Source organism: Macaca nemestrina, chromosome 11 (genome assembly GCF_043159975.1).
Source record: "Macaca nemestrina isolate mMacNem1 chromosome 11, mMacNem.hap1, whole genome shotgun sequence".
NCBI classification, from domain to species: domain Eukaryota; kingdom Metazoa; phylum Chordata; class Mammalia; order Primates; family Cercopithecidae; genus Macaca; species Macaca nemestrina.
The window spans coordinates 116961698-116980413 of NC_092135.1; the positions used below are offsets into that span (position 1 = coordinate 116961698).

General features: G+C 56.6%; 1 protein-coding gene across 1 annotated transcript; it reads left to right on the forward strand.

Annotated features, from left to right (window-relative positions):
- The first annotated feature begins 631 nt into the window (after nt 1-631).
- LOC105481233 (Wnt family member 10A) lies at nt 632-16017 on the forward strand. Its single transcript, XM_011740664.2, has 4 exons — nt 632-1456; nt 2501-2763; nt 10709-11088; nt 13487-16017. Exons 1-4 carry the CDS (start codon nt 1344-1346, stop codon nt 13982-13984), a joined length of 1254 nt encoding a protein of 417 aa, XP_011738966.1. The 5' UTR covers nt 632-1343; the 3' UTR covers nt 13985-16017.
- The last annotated feature ends 2699 nt before the right edge of the window (nt 16018-18716 follow it).

Sequence of the window (18716 nt, forward strand, 5' to 3'; positions counted from 1 at the left end):
GGGGCCAGGGAGGGCCAGGACAAGACAGTATCTGCGGGCGCAGGCAGGCAACACTCAGTGTTGGGGCGGCAGCTGCTGCGCTGGGAGTCAGGAGAGCTGCGTTCAGTGCTAGTTCTTCCGCTAATTTGCTGTGTGATCTCTTTGAGCCTCGATATTTTCTTGTGAAATAAAGGGGAGCTAAGTAAACTATCTCAAGGGCCACTTCTAGGGTTAAAAGGCTCTCCAACGCCTCCTCCCAGGGCGTGCCACCCAGGGCGCTCCTACGCAAGCATTTACTGGGGGCCTGACACTGCTGCCTCCCCGGGCTCACTGAGGAGACGAGGTGGTTCCTATGAGCCGCATTTCACAAAGGGGCAGGGGTGTCTCCGTGAGCAGGAGCAGGAGGCACCTGTTTAAGGTCACACAGCAAAGGAGAGTAGAAGCCAGAGGCTGCCAAACTCCTCTGCAGGAGCCCACACCTGCCTAACACCAGGCAGGCCTGGGGGAAGTCCCTCCTCTGGTCGGGGAGGCGAAACAGAGAGGCCGGCCCCTCTCCGCCAGCCCCTGCAGGTGTGTGTGTTGGGGTGGGGTGGGGGCGCTCCCCAGCAGCTGCGTCTCAGCCAGGCACACACACCTCGCGGTAACACATATCCCCCACACAACCCAGCGCGCTCCACGCACAGGCTTCTTCCTGTGCACGCGCGCACAGACCCCAACACCTTTCCCTTTCCTGCCCTCAGCAGGGACGCTCCCACCCCCAGTCCCCAGCGGACGCAGTGGCCTCGGGAATCGTACACGCCTCCACGCCCCGCCGCGTGACGTCACGTGGGGTAGAGCCCTGAGACACTAAATGGTGGGGTGGGGGGAGGAAAGGGAAGGCGGCAGAGCTCCCCGAGCCGGGACAGTCACTTACTCTCCAGGCAGTGGGGCCCGACACAGACCGCGCCGCCCCTGCCAGCCCGCCTCGCACGCCCTCGGAAGCGCAGGCTCCCGGCGCTGCGCTGGAGGGCTCCCCGGCACCCCAGCCTCCCGTCCCCAGCCCGCTGCACCTCCAGGCCCCCCTTACCCTTGAGAGGCACCAGGAGTTGTCGCGGGGGGGCCTCGGGAAATTCCCCGGACCCCTGTGCCAGGAGGTGCCCGGTTCGCCCGCTCTTCACCCCCCGCCCCCCCCGAGGGCGGTGCCCGGGGGTGCTGCCCCATGGAGCGGGGAGGCGGGCGCCGTCTGCTCCGGGAGCCCTGACCCGAGTCGGAGTTGTGTGTCGCAGCCGCCCCGACCCCCCGCCGATCATGCGCCGGCGCCCCTGGCTCTCCAGTCCCACCGGGCTGTGAGCCCCCCATTCCCAGCCCGTCAGGGCCTGCGCGCCATGGGCAGCGCCCACCCTCGCCCCTGGCTTCGGCTCCGACCCCAGCCCCAGCCGCGGCCAGCGCTCTGGGTGCTCCTGTTCTTCCTACTGCTGCTGGCTGCTGCCATGCCCAGGTGAGCCCTCACCTCATGCTCCGCCCTCCTAGAGAGTTGAGACCCCGGGCCCCCCACAGGGGCCTCTGATGCTCTTGCTGGGGTAGAGGACCCTGGAAGAAGGGAGGGACAGGGTCATAGGCAAGTGCTAGTGCCCAACCAAAGGCAGTGAGCTCCCTCATAGGAGGGGGTTGGACTGGTGACAGGATATGGGCAGTCCAGGGAGACAAGGCAGTGCCCAGGAGTATGATGGCAACTAGGAGGGGAGGTGTGTGTGTAGGGGAGCAAGTGCCAGTCTGGAGTTCCTGTCCTGTGGGGGGAATGCAACCCCACCCCAGGAGTAAGCCCAAGCTGCCTCACTCCTTCCTGCAGCTCAGCCCCAGGTAGCGGCAGGGGTTGGAAGGCTGGAAGAGGGTAGCCCAGGTGGGATCAGTGAGAGACTGCAGCTGCAAGAGCTGTGTGTGTGTGTGTGTGTGCGTTTTCAATCGAGCCCAGGATCCCAGCAAACTGTGTTGGTAAACAGCAGTTTCTGTATGTGCCCATGTGTGCATGTGAAAGCTCATGGGTCAATGTATGTTAAGATGAACACATGTGTAAATGGGAGTGTCTTTGTGTGTGTGTTTGTAACTATGATGAAGTGTGCATGTGTGTAAGGGTGCTGGGGTTGGGTTTGTGTGTCTACCACAATGTGTGCAGAGATGTGTCTGTGTGAATGTGACTGAAACATATCTGTGGGAGTGGGCTCCTGGGGAACCCTGTGTGTATGGGCATCTATGCCTGGGAATGTGCATAGGAAATACTGTGGCCACAGCATGGTGGATGTGTGTGCATTTGCACGTTTACCTGTGTGGGTGTGCAGCTAGCTGAGTGAGTCGCATTGAGCAGGATGATTGTGAGGAGGTCAAGGAAACAGGAATGTGGAGGAGTGTACTGATGGGCCCAACCTTCAGAAGCAGAGGTTGGAAGAGGGAGTGATTATGGCCTTTGGGACAGAGTGTGTGTTGTTAGATGGGGATCTCCTGGTCCCCCCAAAACACGTACCCACTCCACCCCACATGTCTGCAGGTCAGCACCCAATGACATTCTGGACCTCCGCCTCCCCCCGGAGCCTGTGCTCAATGCCAACACAGTGTGCCTAACATTGCCAGGCCTGAGCCGGCGGCAGATGGAGGTGTGTGTGCGTCACCCTGATGTGGCTGCCTCAGCCATACAGGGCATCCAGATCGCTATCCACGAATGCCAACACCAATTCAGGGACCAGCGCTGGAACTGCTCAAGCCTGGAGACTCGCAACAAGATCCCCTATGAAAGTCCCATCTTCAGCAGAGGTAGCTGCCCCTCACCCCTGCCCCTGACCCTGCCCCTCACCCCTCACCCCTGCCCCTGCCTGCCCCATCCAGCATCTCCACCTCAGAATCTATTCCCAGCCTTTTCTAACCCACTGCCTCAAGCTGGCATCCTCCCATCCCCACATGCCCATCTGCTGGCCGTGCTGCTTTCCTTCCTCTTCCTGGTCTCAGGCCATGGGGACAGAGAAATGGGGCAAATTTGTCTCCAGACTGGGCTGTTTAGGCTGAGAGTGGCAGGTTCCATGCCTGAGAACTAGACTCCTGGGTCATCCTGCCCTATCACTGACACTGCATATCTCAAACCCAGGAAATATCTGTACTTGTCGCTTGCCTCTACTTACCCTCTACTTAGAAAACCACATTTAGGATGGGGAGCCCATGAGGAAGAACCCAGAATCAGCATGAGGAGGGGTTGAGGAATTTTTCCAATGGTGCAGGTGGAGGCAGCCTGGACAGGTAAAAAGTCTGCCCTACTGCAGAAGCTCTTCCCGGCGGGGGACACCACCAGCCTGTGTGTCATCCCTGCTGCCTCTGGAAAACCCTCTCTGAATCAGAGGTGCTGCGTGTGTGTGTGCCTGTGTGTAGTGGCTCCTGCCAGCAGGCCTGGTAGGCCTGTCAACTCCTCTTCCCCTCACAGCTCAGAGGAGCCGCAGCCCATTCCCTGTCCTCCCTCCCCGACTTCTGGGTGACCCACCCTAACAATACCAGAGTGGCTTGGGCTGGGGACGGCAGGAGGTTTTGTCACTCACTTCTGCCTCGCACCCACCTACTGGCCTGGTATCTCAGGCCTTTACTCAGATCTTTTGGGAAGGATGGGGGCCCTGCCTCTGGGATGGGCCTAGCTGGGTATCTATCTCCCCTCTCAGTGGCTTGTGTGGGACATCGTGGGCACCCCTTAGCCCTAGCTTCTTAGGTCTTGTCCAATTTTCAGTGGAGGTGGAGTAGGAGAGGTACGCATACACCTCGTAGCCTTGGGTCTTGAGGCTTCTTGGGGAGTCAGGCTGTACCTCAAATTCGGAAAACTCAAAAAGCCGAGGCCCTTCCCTTTTCATCAGGGCCCCTGCTTGCATCCCCTGGGCCCCCAAGTCAGGGGCCACCCCAGCCTCCACCAGCCCGAGCCCCAGGCCGCCCGCCCCGCCCCGCCCCGCCCCCGCGCGCTCCCTCCTCCCTCCCCCGCGCGCCCCGGGCGCTGTTTCTACCCGGCCGAGCCCAGCCCGACGCGTGTGGCGGCATGCAGCCGCGAACTAATCCCCGCGGGCCGCGGCAGACGGCTCCCGGCCCCAGCCGCGCCGCTCTCAGAGGGCGCCCCCCGCCCTGCCCCGGGCTCCCGCCCCCTCCCGCCCCTCCAGCCGTCCAGGAGCGGCTGCCCGGGACCCCCGGGTCCTGCCCAGCTCGGGCCGCACTCTCCTCCTTTCCCGCCGCCCGCGCGCCGACACGAAGTGACTGGCCTCGGCACCATTCATGCCCGGCTGGGCTGGGCCGGCGCTCACCGCCGCCGCGCGCCCGTTCCTACCCTCTGGTTTCTAGGTCGCCCGCGCTCTCCGCAGCCGCGTTTCCCTCCGGGGCCCTCGGGTACCCCATGAGGACTCCGTAGCCCTGGCTTTGGTTTCTGCCCGCTGGGGACCGGGGTAGGCGCGGAGGTTCTAACTTCTGCAGCTTCGGGTGAGGCAAGGCAAGCTCTGCATCCCTCTCCTCGGCCTTGGTATCCCCTCTGTCCTCCTGTTCCCTCTAGACCCAGTGAACCCAGGTGCCCTGAGAGCCTCGCTGGGTCAGGCCCGCGCGGCCTGCTGGAGGACCTTGGGGTCTTTGAAGCCTGGGGGAGAGTTCAGAGCGGCAGAACAGCGCAGGGCTGGCTGGGTGCCAGGCGCTCCCGGGTTCACCTGCAGTTTAATAAGCGCGAGGTGAGCTGGGGGGACGGGTGGAGGGAGGAGGTTAGGGCTGGAGAGGGACGACTTGCCGGGGCTAGCCAGGGCAGGGAGGTGCTCAGCATGGGGAGGGAGTGGGACAGTGGCTGCCCGGCTCCAGCCGCAGTAGCGGGGCTGGGCACTTTCCCTGGGCCCCAGGACACTGGCCTACCTCTGTGGTTTCCGCTCCCCAGCTCCCCATCAACGCCCCTCATTGCTACACCTCACACCTCATTTCTACCTCTTGCTTCTCAGAAGGGACTCTGGGCTTCTGGAAATAAATCTGCCAATCCTCTCCTCCACTGGCCACCACTGCACCCCTGACTCCACCTGCAGGTTAATCCTCCTGGGGGCAGTCATTTCTCAGTCCATCTTGGCCCATCTTCTGGAGGACTAGCTAAATTGGAATCCCATGAAGCCATCCACGGTGTCAACCAGCCCCTGGTCTACTTCCTTCCACCAGGAATCTCCTTTCTTTCCAAGTTACACATTGCCCATTGTGTGGGTCAGGTGACCTCCGTTTCCTCCAAGTGGAATGTCTGGGTGCTGATGCCTTTTCTGACCCATGTTATCAATGGGTTAGGATCCTCTTAAATGTGGATTCTGCCATGTTTAAACTTCAGACACTGCTTGGGTTGGGGTCCTGGGTCCCTTGGGCCTTCTTTAATGCTGTTACTATCATTGAATTGTCCTGACATCTTCCCTGAGATGAGCTGGGCTGGAGGGATGGAGTTTTGATAGAGGGAGGGGGAAGAGGGCTTGAGCATGTGAAGTGGACAAACCTGGGAAGGCGAGGCATGCAATAGGGCTTTGCCCAGCCAAGCAGAGGGGATGAAGGTGTGCTGGAGCCTAGGCCACGGGGGACAGGGACAGGGGCCTCCGGTAGGAAGAGAGAGGGTCAGAAAAAGCTGTGGGAGGGCCCCAAGTCCATGCTGGCTGCTTCACCTAGTTCAGGAGCAGCAATGACCTTAGTGCCAATGGCACTGGTAGCCCTAGCTTTTCGTGCTAAGAATCTAGATGGTTGGTTCCTGGGCTGGGTACTGGGCAGAACATCTGGTAGAGGGGAGTGGATCATTGTGAGGAACAGAGAACCCCTTCCCTCACTGTGGACACGAGGACTGGAGGAAATTTGAGGAGGGGGCAGCTGGGAGCTGGGCTCAGCACTGGAGGGAGAGGGGAGGAGAGGTCAGGGAGAGGTTTGATGGAGGGAAATGTAGTAGATTCACACAGCAGGCCCTGGGAGCTCTCACACAGTTTAGGTACTGTCTTCCCTAAGGCCCAGACCCATTTGGAACGGATGGAAAGAGAGGGCATGAGGCCCTGAAGCCATGCTCCCAGCCCAGGGGAAGCCAGCAGCGTGGGTTTCCAGGCTCTGCTCTCCATGGCCCTGGCTCGTTTTTCTCCCACCTCCTTTTTACATTTATCCTCTTGGTTTTATGCCTAGGCCTCCAGGGATTGGGGTGGTGCTCAGATGGGGAAACCAAGGCATGGGCACTCATATCCCAGGATCACTTAAGGTTCTATTATTCTAATGATACCCAATTAATTAGCCAACATATACTAAGCACCTGCTGTGTGGGCACCGCTCAACCACATTTTATCCGTGCTTTAGGACCCCCAAACAGTCCCCATATTGTAGGTCCTATCATTAGTATCATTTTACAAATGAAGCTAAGAGAAGCTGGGTAACTTGCCGTTAGTCACACAGCTTGAAAGTGAGCCATAGAGCTAGGAGTCAAATGCAGGCCAGCTGACTTTAAAGTGTGCACCCAATCCCCTTTTATACTATCTCCCAAGTTGCAAGGCCAACATGAAGTCCCACTGTGTACCCAGAGAGGTGAGCTGGTGCAATGGAAGAGCATGCCAAGAAATGAAACTGACATGCATATGTGCGTGCGCGCGCGCGCACACACACACACACCAAACACCTACTCCTGTTTTTACATATGTGTGGCTCCATTCAGTGTCACGCCTAAGTGTTCCCACATGCACACTAGTCTCTCTCTCTCTGCCCAGGCACATGAGCAATGCGCACATTATTTGCATGGAGAGAATGGAGACCAGACCTTTCCCCTTCCCTCCCTCTTTGACTTGAATGGGTAGGGCTCAAGCTTCTCTAACCCCTTCTAGTTTCCATTGGCTCCTGAATCCTCTCTCCTCCACCCTCCCCTGCCCTCCAAACCTCCTCCCCCAGCCCCTTCCCAGCCGTTGGCTGCTGTGGCCTGTAGCAGCAGCTGACTCCACTTAGATACTGGCAGTCCCTGTCCCAGATCAAAGGCAGGGCGGCTAATTGTGTGTCTTAACGAGCCCCCCTCTCCCTGCTCCGGGCAGCCCAGCTGGCCATGGCCCCACCCGCTCCCCCTCCAGCTGGCCAGATGGCACAGTGCCTGTGTCTGCCCCAGACAGTTGGGGCCAGAACCGAAACTGGGGCCCTGAACAGGAGCTGGGGGCAGACCCAGTGGGCTGGACTTCTATGAGGCCTGGATACTTGCAGCAGTGGGTGGCCACAAAGGCCCTGCCTTGTCACCTCTGCACGTGGCTATGACGGCTTTCAGAGGCCACAGGGTGGTGTAGGGAAGGTGTCTTTAGCTGCACAGGGTAGGGGTGTACTCTGCAGCGGTGGGGTACATTTCTCCAGATTTCCCCAGGCTTACCCTTAAATGTGACAGGGCCTAGAAGATGGTGGTCGGCCCTGCACACCTCCCCAGACCAACCTCATCCTCTTTCCTGGTGCCATGCACAGACAAGGTGATAGGAACTAGAAACTGAGCTACCTGGGTTTCCTTCTCAGCAGCAGGACTCCCATGGAGTCGCATGTCCTACAATAGAAAGATGCCAGACCTGGGAGCTGGGAGAGCTGGGTCTGGATGCAGCTCCATAGCCCCTGTGACCTGTGTTTTCTCCTTTTGCATAATGTGTGTGTGTTTGGTAGTGGTGGCAGTGTCTGTGTGGAGGTGATTTCTGAGGCCTGGGCTGCCTCTGGAGGTCTGAGTATTGCCATGTGTCCTAGGAGCAGGCTGATGACTCCCTAGCAATAAGAGAAGTGCTCAGAGTTCCACAGATAAAAGGCAAGGGATAAATGCAGGGTGTGCTTCCCAGGAGCTTGGTTCCATCCTCCTTCTCCTTAGGTTCCACTTTCCCAGGGCAGTTTCTACTCCTCTGCATCTCCTGCTAATTCCCAGTATCCCCATAGAAGGTTCCAGCCCCATCCCCAACCCCTCTTCTCTGCTCATAGCTGAATTCCTTATGGAAAAATGTACTGAGATACCATAAGCTGGAAAGAGAGAGAGACAGTCTGCTTCACAGGCATCTGGTGGTCCAAGTGACCTGTTCTAAAATGGGTCATGAGCTGCTGGGCTTTGTCCCTGATCAGGGTGAAACAAAAAACAATGACCCAAAAAATGCAGCAGGATTGAGTGAGGTCAGATAGGAGAAAGAACTTCTCAGTAATAGCTAATGTTGGAGTAATACTTCCTCAATTAGTAAGGCACTATTCTAAGCACTTTAAATTTACCAATTCATTTAATTCTTGGAACAACAATGAGGCAGATAATAGCCCTATTTTACAGATAAGGAAACTGAGGCACAAGGAGGTTAAGTCACTTGGCCAAGGTCACATAGCTATTAGCAGCTAGTAAGTGGAAGAGCCAGGATTTGAAGCAAACTGGTTTCAGGAATCAGTTCTTAACTACTAAACAGCTTGTTCTGTTTCTTTCTGTTTTTTGTTTTGTTTTTCTGTTTGTTTTTTGTTGTTTTTTTTGTTTGTTTGTGTTTTTGGCAGGAAGGGGAGGACAGGGCTCTGTGATGCAGCAGGTGAGGATTAAGGTGGATTGGCCTAGGCCTCTGGCTTCTCTTGCTGCCTGCCCTCTCTCTGGTGTGCGGAGGCTGGTCGGAGACTTGTACCAGAACTTGTTCCTAGCTGGTCCATTCTCAGATGCAGAATAAGCAAAAGATAACCTGCATGTCTGATAATGCAACCCTCCTTTGCAAGTAGGCCTCCCCCTGCCACAGGTCCAGGTGTTCCCAGAGAAAGGCTCAGGCTGGAGCACCAAGAAGGAAGGCATTGTGGACAAGCCAGTGGGCAGGCTGGCCCAACCGCAGCCCCCAAGAGTGGCTTGGTCAGGGAGAGTCTGTGCCTCCTGAACATCTGGTGGAAGGTATCTGCCTCAGCTTGCCCTTCCTTCTCCATGTTCAACACTGCTACATGCCAGACCCCATGCAGGACCCTGGGCTTCCCTCTAGCATCCCTCCAACAGCCTCTTCAGCTGACCTGGATGGATCACAGGCAAGGTGGCTGGGTAGCACCCATTTCTGAGTGGCTTTCAGGGATGTCCTGTGGACAAGGAAGGGGAAGCCCTGGTGACCCATTTCTTTGCCTCTGGAGTCTGGTCATTAGGGAAGGTCCTATGCTGTGCCTAAGATGGGCATGCACCTATCAGGCTGTCTTGGGGCAGGGAGCATTAGGAGCTGACCATCTCTTCTGACTTACCCTGCTGCCCATTGACATCTCCTCAGGCCTGGAATTTCATCATCGACTATTTATTCTTTTTTTCCCCCAAAATTGTGTATATGAAATATCATTTTATTTATTTATTTATTTAAATAGGTTTTTGGGGAACAGGTTGTGTTTAGTTACATGAATAAGTTATTTAGTGGTGATTTCTGAGATTTTGGTGCACCCATCACCCGAGCAGTGTACACTGTACCTAATGTGTAGTCTTTGATCTCTCACCTCACACCCACCCTTTCCCCGAGTCCCCGAAGTCCATTGTGTCATTCTTATGCCTTTGCATCCTCATAGCTTAGTTTCCACTTATAAGTGAGAACATACGATATTTGGTTTTCCATTCCTGAGTTACTTCACTTAGAATAATAGTCTCAAATTCCATCCAGGTTGCTGTGAATGCCATTGTTTTGTTCCTTTTTATGGCTGAGGAGTATTCTGTGACATATGTATACCGCAATTTCTTTATCTACTTGTTGGTTGATGGGCATTGGGGCTGGTACCATGTTTTTGTAATTACAAATTGTGCTGCTATAAACATGCGTGTGCAAGTATCTTTTTCTTTCTTTTTTTTTTCTTTTTTTTTTTTTTTGAGGCGGAGTCTCGCTCTGTTGCCCGGGCTGGAGTGCAGTGGCCGGATCTCAGATCACTGCAAGCTCTGCCTCCCGGGTTTACGCCATTCTCCTGCCTCAGCCTCTCGAGTGGCTGGGACTACAGGTGCCCACCACCTCGCCCGGCTAGTTTTCTGTATTTCTTAGTAGAGACGGGGTTTCACCGGGTTAGCCAGGATGGTCTCGATCTCCTGACCTCGTGATCCGCCCGTCTCGGCCTCCCAAAGTGCTGGGATTACAGGCTTGAGCCACCGCGCCCGGCCGCAAGTATCTTTTTCATATAATGACTTCTTTTCTTCTGGGTAGATACCCAGTAGTGGGATTGCTGGATCAAATGGTAGTTCTACTTTTAGTTCTTTGAGGAATCTCCACACTGTTTTCCATAGTGGTTGTACTAGTTTACATTCCCACCAGCAACATCACTGGCAATGAATTCTTTAGGTTAAACATTGCACTCATTCTGTGGGCTTATTTTAAAATTGCAGATACCACCGTGAAAGGTAGTAGATTAAGTCCCTGATTGTAAAAAGAATGTGTTTAGCAGATACTTTCTGCCCTACAGTAGAGATGTAGACACACAAATTCTGAGTTTACTAAAGGTGATGTTAAAGAATAGGAGAAGGGCATACAAAAAGCAGAGGGCTATTGGGAAGCTTCCCTCCCACCCCACCAGGTTCTGTGTGCAGAAGAACTGGCTTCTGGCATGATTGCTGCCCTTCTTTGACTCTGTGTCCTTGCATACTGGGCTTGCATACTGTCCTTGCATACTGAGCCCTATCTAACAACACACACTGTCTCCTACATACCGGGCTTCAGTTTCTCCTTGGGATGATGAGAAGGGTGGGCTGGAGAATGGGGTGTCGAGGCCCCTCCAGAGTCCATGTATTCTGGGTCTTTAACCACAGGTTTCCGAGAGAGCGCTTTTGCCTACGCCATCGCGGCAGCTGGTGTTGTACACGCCGTGTCCAATGCGTGTGCCCTGGGCAAACTAAAGGCCTGTGGCTGCGACGCGTCCCGGCGAGGGGATGAGGAGGCCTTCCGTAGGAAGCTGCACCGCCTACAACTGGACGCACTGCAGCGTGGTAAGGGCCTGAGCCATGGGGTCCCGGAACACCCAGCCCTGCCCACAGCCAGCCCAGGCCTGCAGGACTCCTGGGAGTGGGGCGGCTGCAGCCCCGACATGGGCTTCGGGGAGCGCTTCTCTAAGGACTTTCTGGACTCCCGGGAGCCTCACAGAGACATCCACGCAAGAATGAGGCTTCACAACAACCGAGTTGGGAGGCAGGTGAGAGCCCCACACCCAGGTCTGCTTCAAATCCCTTTGCCTAGGGCCTACCCCTTGCCCAGGCCTATCTCTCCTCTGAGGACCACATTGCTCCCGCACGTCACACCTTGGCAATCTTCTCATTGACCCTGTCTAACTCATTCAACAAGCATGCACTGAGTATGCCCTGTGCACCAGGCACTGGACTAGGCCTGGGGATACAAGGCTGAAACAAGCCCTGTTGCCCTGGATCAGCATACCACCTGCTGAGCAACCTGCTCCTCCTACTTCCTCGGGAGATCACCCAGGAGAAAGGACAGGGGTGCAGTCAGGACTGCAGGAGTCTAGGCCTGGCACTGCCATCTGACTCCTCCCCTGTGGAGTGAGAAGGTTGAACTAGATCATCCCTAAGGTTCCCCACAATGCTAATGTTCCATGATCCGGTGATCTCTCCCAGCCTTTCTGTGCAGTCTAGAATGAGGGATTCCTGCAAAGTAAGGGGTGTAAGTGAAGTTCCTAGGGTTCACTGGGGAACTGTGTTACGGTGCCTTCCTCCTTTATCCTCTGTCCTCAAATGCTCCTACTACCTCAAAGGTCATTCATTAAAAACAAATACATACACACATACATAAAAAAGTAGAAGAAAGGAAAGGGGTAATAGGTTGCATTTATCGATTGCTTACTATGTGTTAGGCACTGTCTTGAGCACTTTCCTACATATTAACCTATTTAATCCTTACAACTACCTATGAGGTGGGCACTGTTATTAACCTTATGTTGAGATATGGAAACTGAGGCACGGATTGACCAAGAAGCTTACCCAAAATGATGCAACTAGTGAGAAGGTGGTCCAGGCAGCATTCATCCCCAGGAAGTTGACCTCTGAGCCTGTGCTCTTTTGTTCTACAGCGTTGAATCTGCACTCTGATGCTCTGTTGGCTCTCATGGTAGCTCAGCACTGTCCTTTCCTGAACATTCCACCTCCATCATCCCTTCTCTTGACTCTGCCCAGCCTGTTGAGGCCTTTTTCCTGGCTTCCTCTCACTCTGGCTGGCACCTTCTCCATCTCACCCTCCTTTCTCTTGGCCTCTTAGCCCACGATGGGTCATCTTCCTGCACAAAGACTCCAAGCTGATTCAGCAATTCCCATCCTCACTTAGAGGCGGGGTAAACTGAGGCACACTTACCCTTGGGTCATGTCCAGCTCCCACCCAGCCTGCCTTGTACAGCTCTTTTCCCAAGCTTCACCGCCATCCCAGCCCATACCAATGGTGCCTCCTCCTCGTTAAACTGGTTAATTAATGGCTGCTGCCCGTGGGAAGCAGATGTTCTGGAGCTGTTGGCCTGGGGAGGCACTGGGCTGGTTCCCACGTGGTGCTGACAGCACAGGCTGCACATGCACGCTGAGAAGCCCTTTCAGACCTCGAGGGGAAGGCACCCTCTCTTATGGCCCTGCCCTACTGCCCAAGTTTAAGGGCCCTGGATCATTGCTGTCCCTGTCTCAGAGTGTGTTTTCAGAGTAGACTGAGGGAAAGGAGGGGATGTGGCCAACTTCTTATGGGGTTTCTGGTGAAAATGTCAAAGGGTTCTTAGTGAGGAGACGCTAGACGAGGTTGTGAGCTGGGTTGGGGGTGGTTAGGTTTCATTCCCATAACCACCTCCCTTGGAGGCCTGAGGGCTTCTCCACTTTCACTGGGCTGTAGAGCCTGGCTCTCTCTGGTTCCTTTCTATATTCAGGTAGAGCTTTGGCCCCTGGTGGCTCTGGCTTTTCCTAGGAGGAACCATGGGTCTCAGCATAGTGCAGAATGAGTCCCAGGCAGCATAATCGGGGGGCAGTCTCCCCAGCACTTGTGCCCCTCCTTTGGCTCTCTACAAAGAGATGTAGGGGGAACGGGAAGGGGAAGCACTGAGAGGGGGACCAAGGCTTTCTCAAACTCACTGAACACCGCCCCCCACCCCAACACACACACACACACACACACACACACACACACACACACACACACACAACCTGGAGCGAGATACAACGGGGCCAGCACCCTCCTGCTCCTGGCCCCTACCCCAGGGGTGGCAGGAGAGGGAATTTCCCTGCCGATTTGGGATCCCCCTTCAGGAAGCAAGAGCCTCCAGCCCCAAGGGCCCCCTGCAGCTGCTGGAAAGGCGGGCAGGAGAGGAGGGGAGCCGGAAGGTGGGAATTCCCCCGGGGCCTGGCCTGGTGGGAGGTGGGTAGGAGAGGCAGAGGCAGAAGAGCAGGTACAGAAGTTTTTCTGACTGTCTGGTTGTGGGACCCTCGCTCGGGGCCTCAGCGTTTGCCTCTGTATAATGGGAGTGGGTTTCAGAAGCAGGCCAGACTCAGCGCTGGGAGGAGGGCAGTGGGGCTGGGCGCCGATGTCACCCCTCACGGTGCCTCCCTCCGCAGGCAGTGATGGAGAACATGCGGCGGAAGTGCAAGTGCCACGGCACGTCAGGCAGCTGCCAGCTCAAGACGTGCTGGCAGGTGACGCCCGAGTTCCGCACCGTGGGGGCGCTGCTGCGCAGCCGCTTCCACCGCGCCACGCTCATCCGGCCGCACAACCGCAACGGCGGCCAGCTGGAGCCGGGCCCAGCGGGGGCACCTTCGCCGGCTCCCGGCGCTCCCGGGCCGCGCCGCCGGGCCAGCCCCGCCGACCTGGTCTACTTCGAAAAGTCACCCGACTTCTGCGAGCGCGAGCCGCGCTTGGACTCGGCCGGCACCGTGGGCCGCCTGTGCAACAAGAGCAGCGCGGGCTCGGATGGCTGCAGCAGCATGTGCTGCGGCCGCGGCCACAACATCCTGCGCCAGACGCGCAGCGAGCGCTGCCACTGCCGCTTCCACTGGTGCTGCTTCGTGGTCTGCGAAGAGTGCCGCATCACCGAGTGGGTCAGCGTCTGCAAGTGAGCGGCCCGGGGTCCCCTGGGCCCTGAACGAGGTCCCCTCCTGGAGCCTGGCCCTCTGAGGCTTACGGCCTTGGCAAGGCAGCATCGCCTTGGCTCTTGGGAGAGGAGATTGGATCACATGATCTTACAGGAACCTCTCAGCTCTGAGGTCTGTGATCGCTGGACAGTCCAGGCCTGTCTGAACCCCACCACTCACTTCTGTGGGCTCTAGGACTTACTGGGTTCTTCCTGCCTCCCCTAAGCCCAGACAGTTCAGTTGGGCTGGGGTTTGCCCCATACACTAAAACAAGCGTCAGCCAGGCAACCCCTCAGTCTGTCTCCATCCTTTCACCCCTTCCCTGGAGATGGGAGGTAGGGAATGAATAGAAGCTGATGGGCAGAGAGAGGAGGATTAAAAAAAAGAAATAGACATAACTGAGCTGAAGTAATTCCATAAACGGCCCAGACACCCTCCCCTACCATTCCCCTCATCATTCATTTAACAAATATTTATTTTGCACTCTCTTTGCGGCACTCTGGGGGGCGTGGGGGTGGCAATGTGAGGCACTGGGGCCACAGATATAAGTGAGACACAGCACTTGTCCTCTTGGAAGTTACATTCTTGCTGGGGGGAGGCATGGGCAATAAACAAGTAAATATACAAACAAGGTCATTTCAGACAATGCTGTGTGCAGGCTGCTGGGTGTAGGGGGATTTGTGGGGAGTGGGGCTCCTCAGACAAAGCCGCTGGTTCCTCAGGGAAGGCCTTTCTGAGTGGTGATACCCATGCTGGGACCTGCACCATAAGCCATGCAAAGAGTACGGGTAAGGGCATTCCAGGCAGAGGCCATATGAAGGCAGACAGTGTGAGCTGAGAAAGATCTCTGCCTGCTGGAGGAACAGCAGAGGGGCCATTGTGATTGCAGTGAAGAAATCAAGGGACAGACTAGCAAGGGAAGTATTCAGAGGGTGGGCAAAAGTCACATCGTGTGTCTTTCTAAGCCAAGGTAAGGAGTTGGGATTTTATTAAAGAGGAATGGGAACCTTGAGATTCTTAAGCAGGGGAGTGTCATGGTCCAAGTCTCACGTGGATCGCTGATGGGGAACAGGCTGAAGGGGATGAGGTGACAGCTGGTAAGCCAGTGAGGAATAACAACTATCTTCTAAATCAGAGATGGGGCTTGGACTGGTTGGAAGCAGTGGGGATGTTGAGAAGGGCTCTGGTGCCAGAGCTCTAACCGCCCACCTTGTGCCTGAGCCCTCTGCCACAAGCCAGGACGAGTGGCCGTGCCCAGCAGCAACTGTCTGCAGAGACAGGAGGCACTCAGAGGAGTAATCCTGGGCAAGACCCAGCTCAGCCCAGCCCAGCGCCCCGGGGAGCAGGTGGGGCCAGGAGGCGCGGCTGGGAAAAGGGTGGCGGAGGAGGGCCCGGAGACTCACTGTCTGGATTCTGGTCTCTCTGAGTCCAGGCAGGGTATATAAGTAAGGTACAGGGGGCACATTCTTCCTGGGTCTCTTGTGCTCCCAGATCCCCACATCAGGGTGCTCCTTAGCAGGTCAGCAATCCCTCCCCACCCTCATGTCCCCATGAGGACACTGTTGAGCAGTTTGTGTCCAGTGTTGCACTCTCCTTGGTTCTTGGATCTGATGTTTTTCTGGAACAGACCCTCAAGAAGGAGGGCAGTGGAGAGGAGAGTGAGGTCAGGATCTCAGGGAAAGAACACAACCTACTGCATCCAGGCCTCATGCTGCTCACACTTGGGCATCCTGCTGGCTGCCTCAATTTACCCTAGAATAGCACCCCTCTTGATGAACCAGGCAAGGACGAAGACTTATTCCTTTCCCCAGTGACCAGCCTGCACAAATTCTCCATATTTTCCACCCCTGATCCATGTCTCCTTACCCCTGGGTAGGAATGAGAAGGAAAGGGGGGCCTCTTAGTGATACACCCCAGTAGGCCCACCAGCTGGGAGATTTGCCCCCATGAGCTTGCCCCTCATCTCCTTCCCCTTCAAATGCCAGCAGCTCGCAGGCATGCCTATGGTAGTGGGGCCTTCCAAATGCTCAGCTCTGCTGCTTCTCTGGAGGACAGGGTTTCTTTCCCCATCCCCCAAAAGACAGCCCCACAAGCGGGCGGGTGAGAGTCCCCCAGGAGGAGGGGTAGGCAGGAGCAACCAGACACACCTGCCTCATTCCTTTCCTCTTGATCACCTAGGAGAGCTGTGGGGGCTGGGTTTTCCACCCCCTTCCTCCCTCCCATCCCAGAAAGGAGGAGAGAAGAGGTGGGGTAAATGGAGGCCTGGGGTTGAGGGGGTGCTGCCATGCCCAGCAGTGTCCACTGCAACATTAGTCCTAGCCTAACCCTCCTCTGCCTTCGAGGCTTAAGGAGGACCGAGCTGGGGGAGGGGAGACTGAAGATGAGAGGTAGAGGATCAGGACTGGAATAAGGTAGGAGCAGCCATGCTGCAAAGCATGTGTTCAGTGCAGAGAGAGGGGTGGGTAGTTGGGTGGGGCAGGAGGCTGGACCCGGAGTTGTAGGGAGGGGACATGCTTTAATGACATAAGTCAAGGTGATCTGATATGTGTTAACCTAACTTGTGAAGCCCAGAAGCTGATGAGTTCTGGGATGAAAGCTGACGCCCACAGTTGAAAAGGGGTGTATGGGACTTGATAAGGAACCTAAATTAGGAAAATGTGGAGGTGACGGAGGGTAGGAAAATGGGGCCCAAATGGCACTGAGCTTATGCATACTGGATGAAGGGTGTGGCAGGGATCAATAAACTGACGGGAAATAGGGGAAATGGGCTGGAATAAAGTGGGAGGGTGCAGTTTAGAAGGGAGGAAGAACTTGCCAACAGCCTGGGAAGGATCGGGGGTGAGATTTGGAAATGAGGACAGAAGGTGGGTAGAGATCATTCAGAGAAGGAGAGGACATCCCCTGCCACCAACACCTTTCACCTGATGGGCGCTAGGTTACCTCCTTGCAGGAGGAAAAAGGAGGAGGAGGAAGGGAAATAACAGAATGAGGGTGGTGGACAGATTAGAAGGTAGTGGTGGGGTTAAGGGTCAGGGAGAGGCAGCCAGGCTGGGATGAGATCAGAACGCAGGCATCCTGCTTTGCAGTCACCCAAGGTCCAGGGTAAAGGCACTCAAAGGTAGACTTGTAGTTGTAGGAGAGCCCCGGCGCGTGAGAAGCAAGTTCAGGGTCATCCCGGAGCTCCCTCTACTTCCCCTAAATTAATGTGCCCCTAGCTAGCCCCCGGCAGGGGGCCTTCCACTTTGGAGTGTGGCCAGGCTCTAGTCACAGCCCCCTTCTCTCCTCCTCCCCCCACTTCTCATGTGGTTGCCGGCAGCTGCCTGCGGTCGCCCCAGCCCCTGCGCTCAAGGCACGGGGACTTTCCAACAGGGGAAAAAATGACTTAATGAGAGTGGGAGCTGGGGGCGGGAGGGACAGGTCCCTGTAATCACCGTTCGGCTGTGGGGCCTGCGCTCCTCCGGGCCCTTCCCCAGCTTCCTGCTGCCAGCGCCTCCCTCGAGCTTTGGTGGGGGAGGAGGACAAGCTGGCGACTGGGGTATCCCTTTTCAGGTGCCAGGCTTTCAGGGGCCCCAGATGCCTTTGCTCCCTAGGCTTGCGGTGTATGGAAGCTGGGACACCCCATGATTCTTCTCTGGACCTTGTCCTGGAAGTTAGGGTTGGCGCAGAGGAGGTCTTTCCCTGGAGCCGCTAACCCCTGCTAGTGGGTTGGGGGGTATAGGATCGTGAGGAAGCCCTTTGCCACTTCGCGACTGCGCACTTTGGAATGCCCCCGGTTACTGTGGTAACCAGGGCAGCCGAGGTGTGTCCTCGGGGCTGGGAGGCGCCCGCCCCCCCCTCTTTTCTCGCCGCCCGCGGGGCCAGGCCCGGCTGCTGCGGTGCGCGGGGGTGGGGGTGTGCCGTTGCCATGGCAAGGGTGCGCAAGGAGGGCACATTCTTCCCCAGGGTGGGAGCGCCCTGGGGATACAAGAAGGGGGGTAACCGGGGCAGCAGAAAGGGGAGGGGGGTCAGAATGAGGGAGGAGTCTCGGACTAGACTAACCAGGGCTTCTGGGGTTTGGGTGGGGAGTTTGGAATCTGCCCCCACCACCCCCGCAGCTCTCCCGAGGCATCCCGCTCCTCCGCCTTTCACCCTCGCTGGGGTTCAACCTCCCCCCAACTCACGAAACCCCAGTTTCCGGGGAAGGGATCCCCGGCTACCTACCCAAAGGCCTTTGGCTTCCTCCAAAGCCAGGCCTGCGGAGCTAAGGGGCCCGCTCCCTTCCCCCCAGTGGAGTTGCAGCCTAGACTGCTGGCCAAAGCCCTGCAATTAAGCCCCTCGCCAGCCCCTGCGCCAGGCCGGGTCTGCGCTGCCAATTACAGCAACACACAGCAGCTGATTACCCCTGCCGGAGCCTGGGGAGCGGCCAGGGGTGGGGACAGCGGGCAGGTCAAGGGGGCGGGGTCCCTGGGGTTGTCCCTGGTCCCGGGGTCCTTCACTTGAGCTTCGGACTCTAGCCCAGCTTCTCCGCCCCAGACAATATGGGGAGAAGAGGTCTGCTCAGTACTCCATCCCGCTGTGCCTCAGTTTCTCACTCCTCCAATGCACACAGCACTCAGAGCAGAAAGAGCTCAGAGACGGTCTGTGTGGATGTTAGAACATCTGGAGTCAAGGGCTGGATTCTCAATAAGTTCAAGGCCTTAAAGTCCAGCTCTCTTTCCCGCTGCAGACTGCCGCGTGG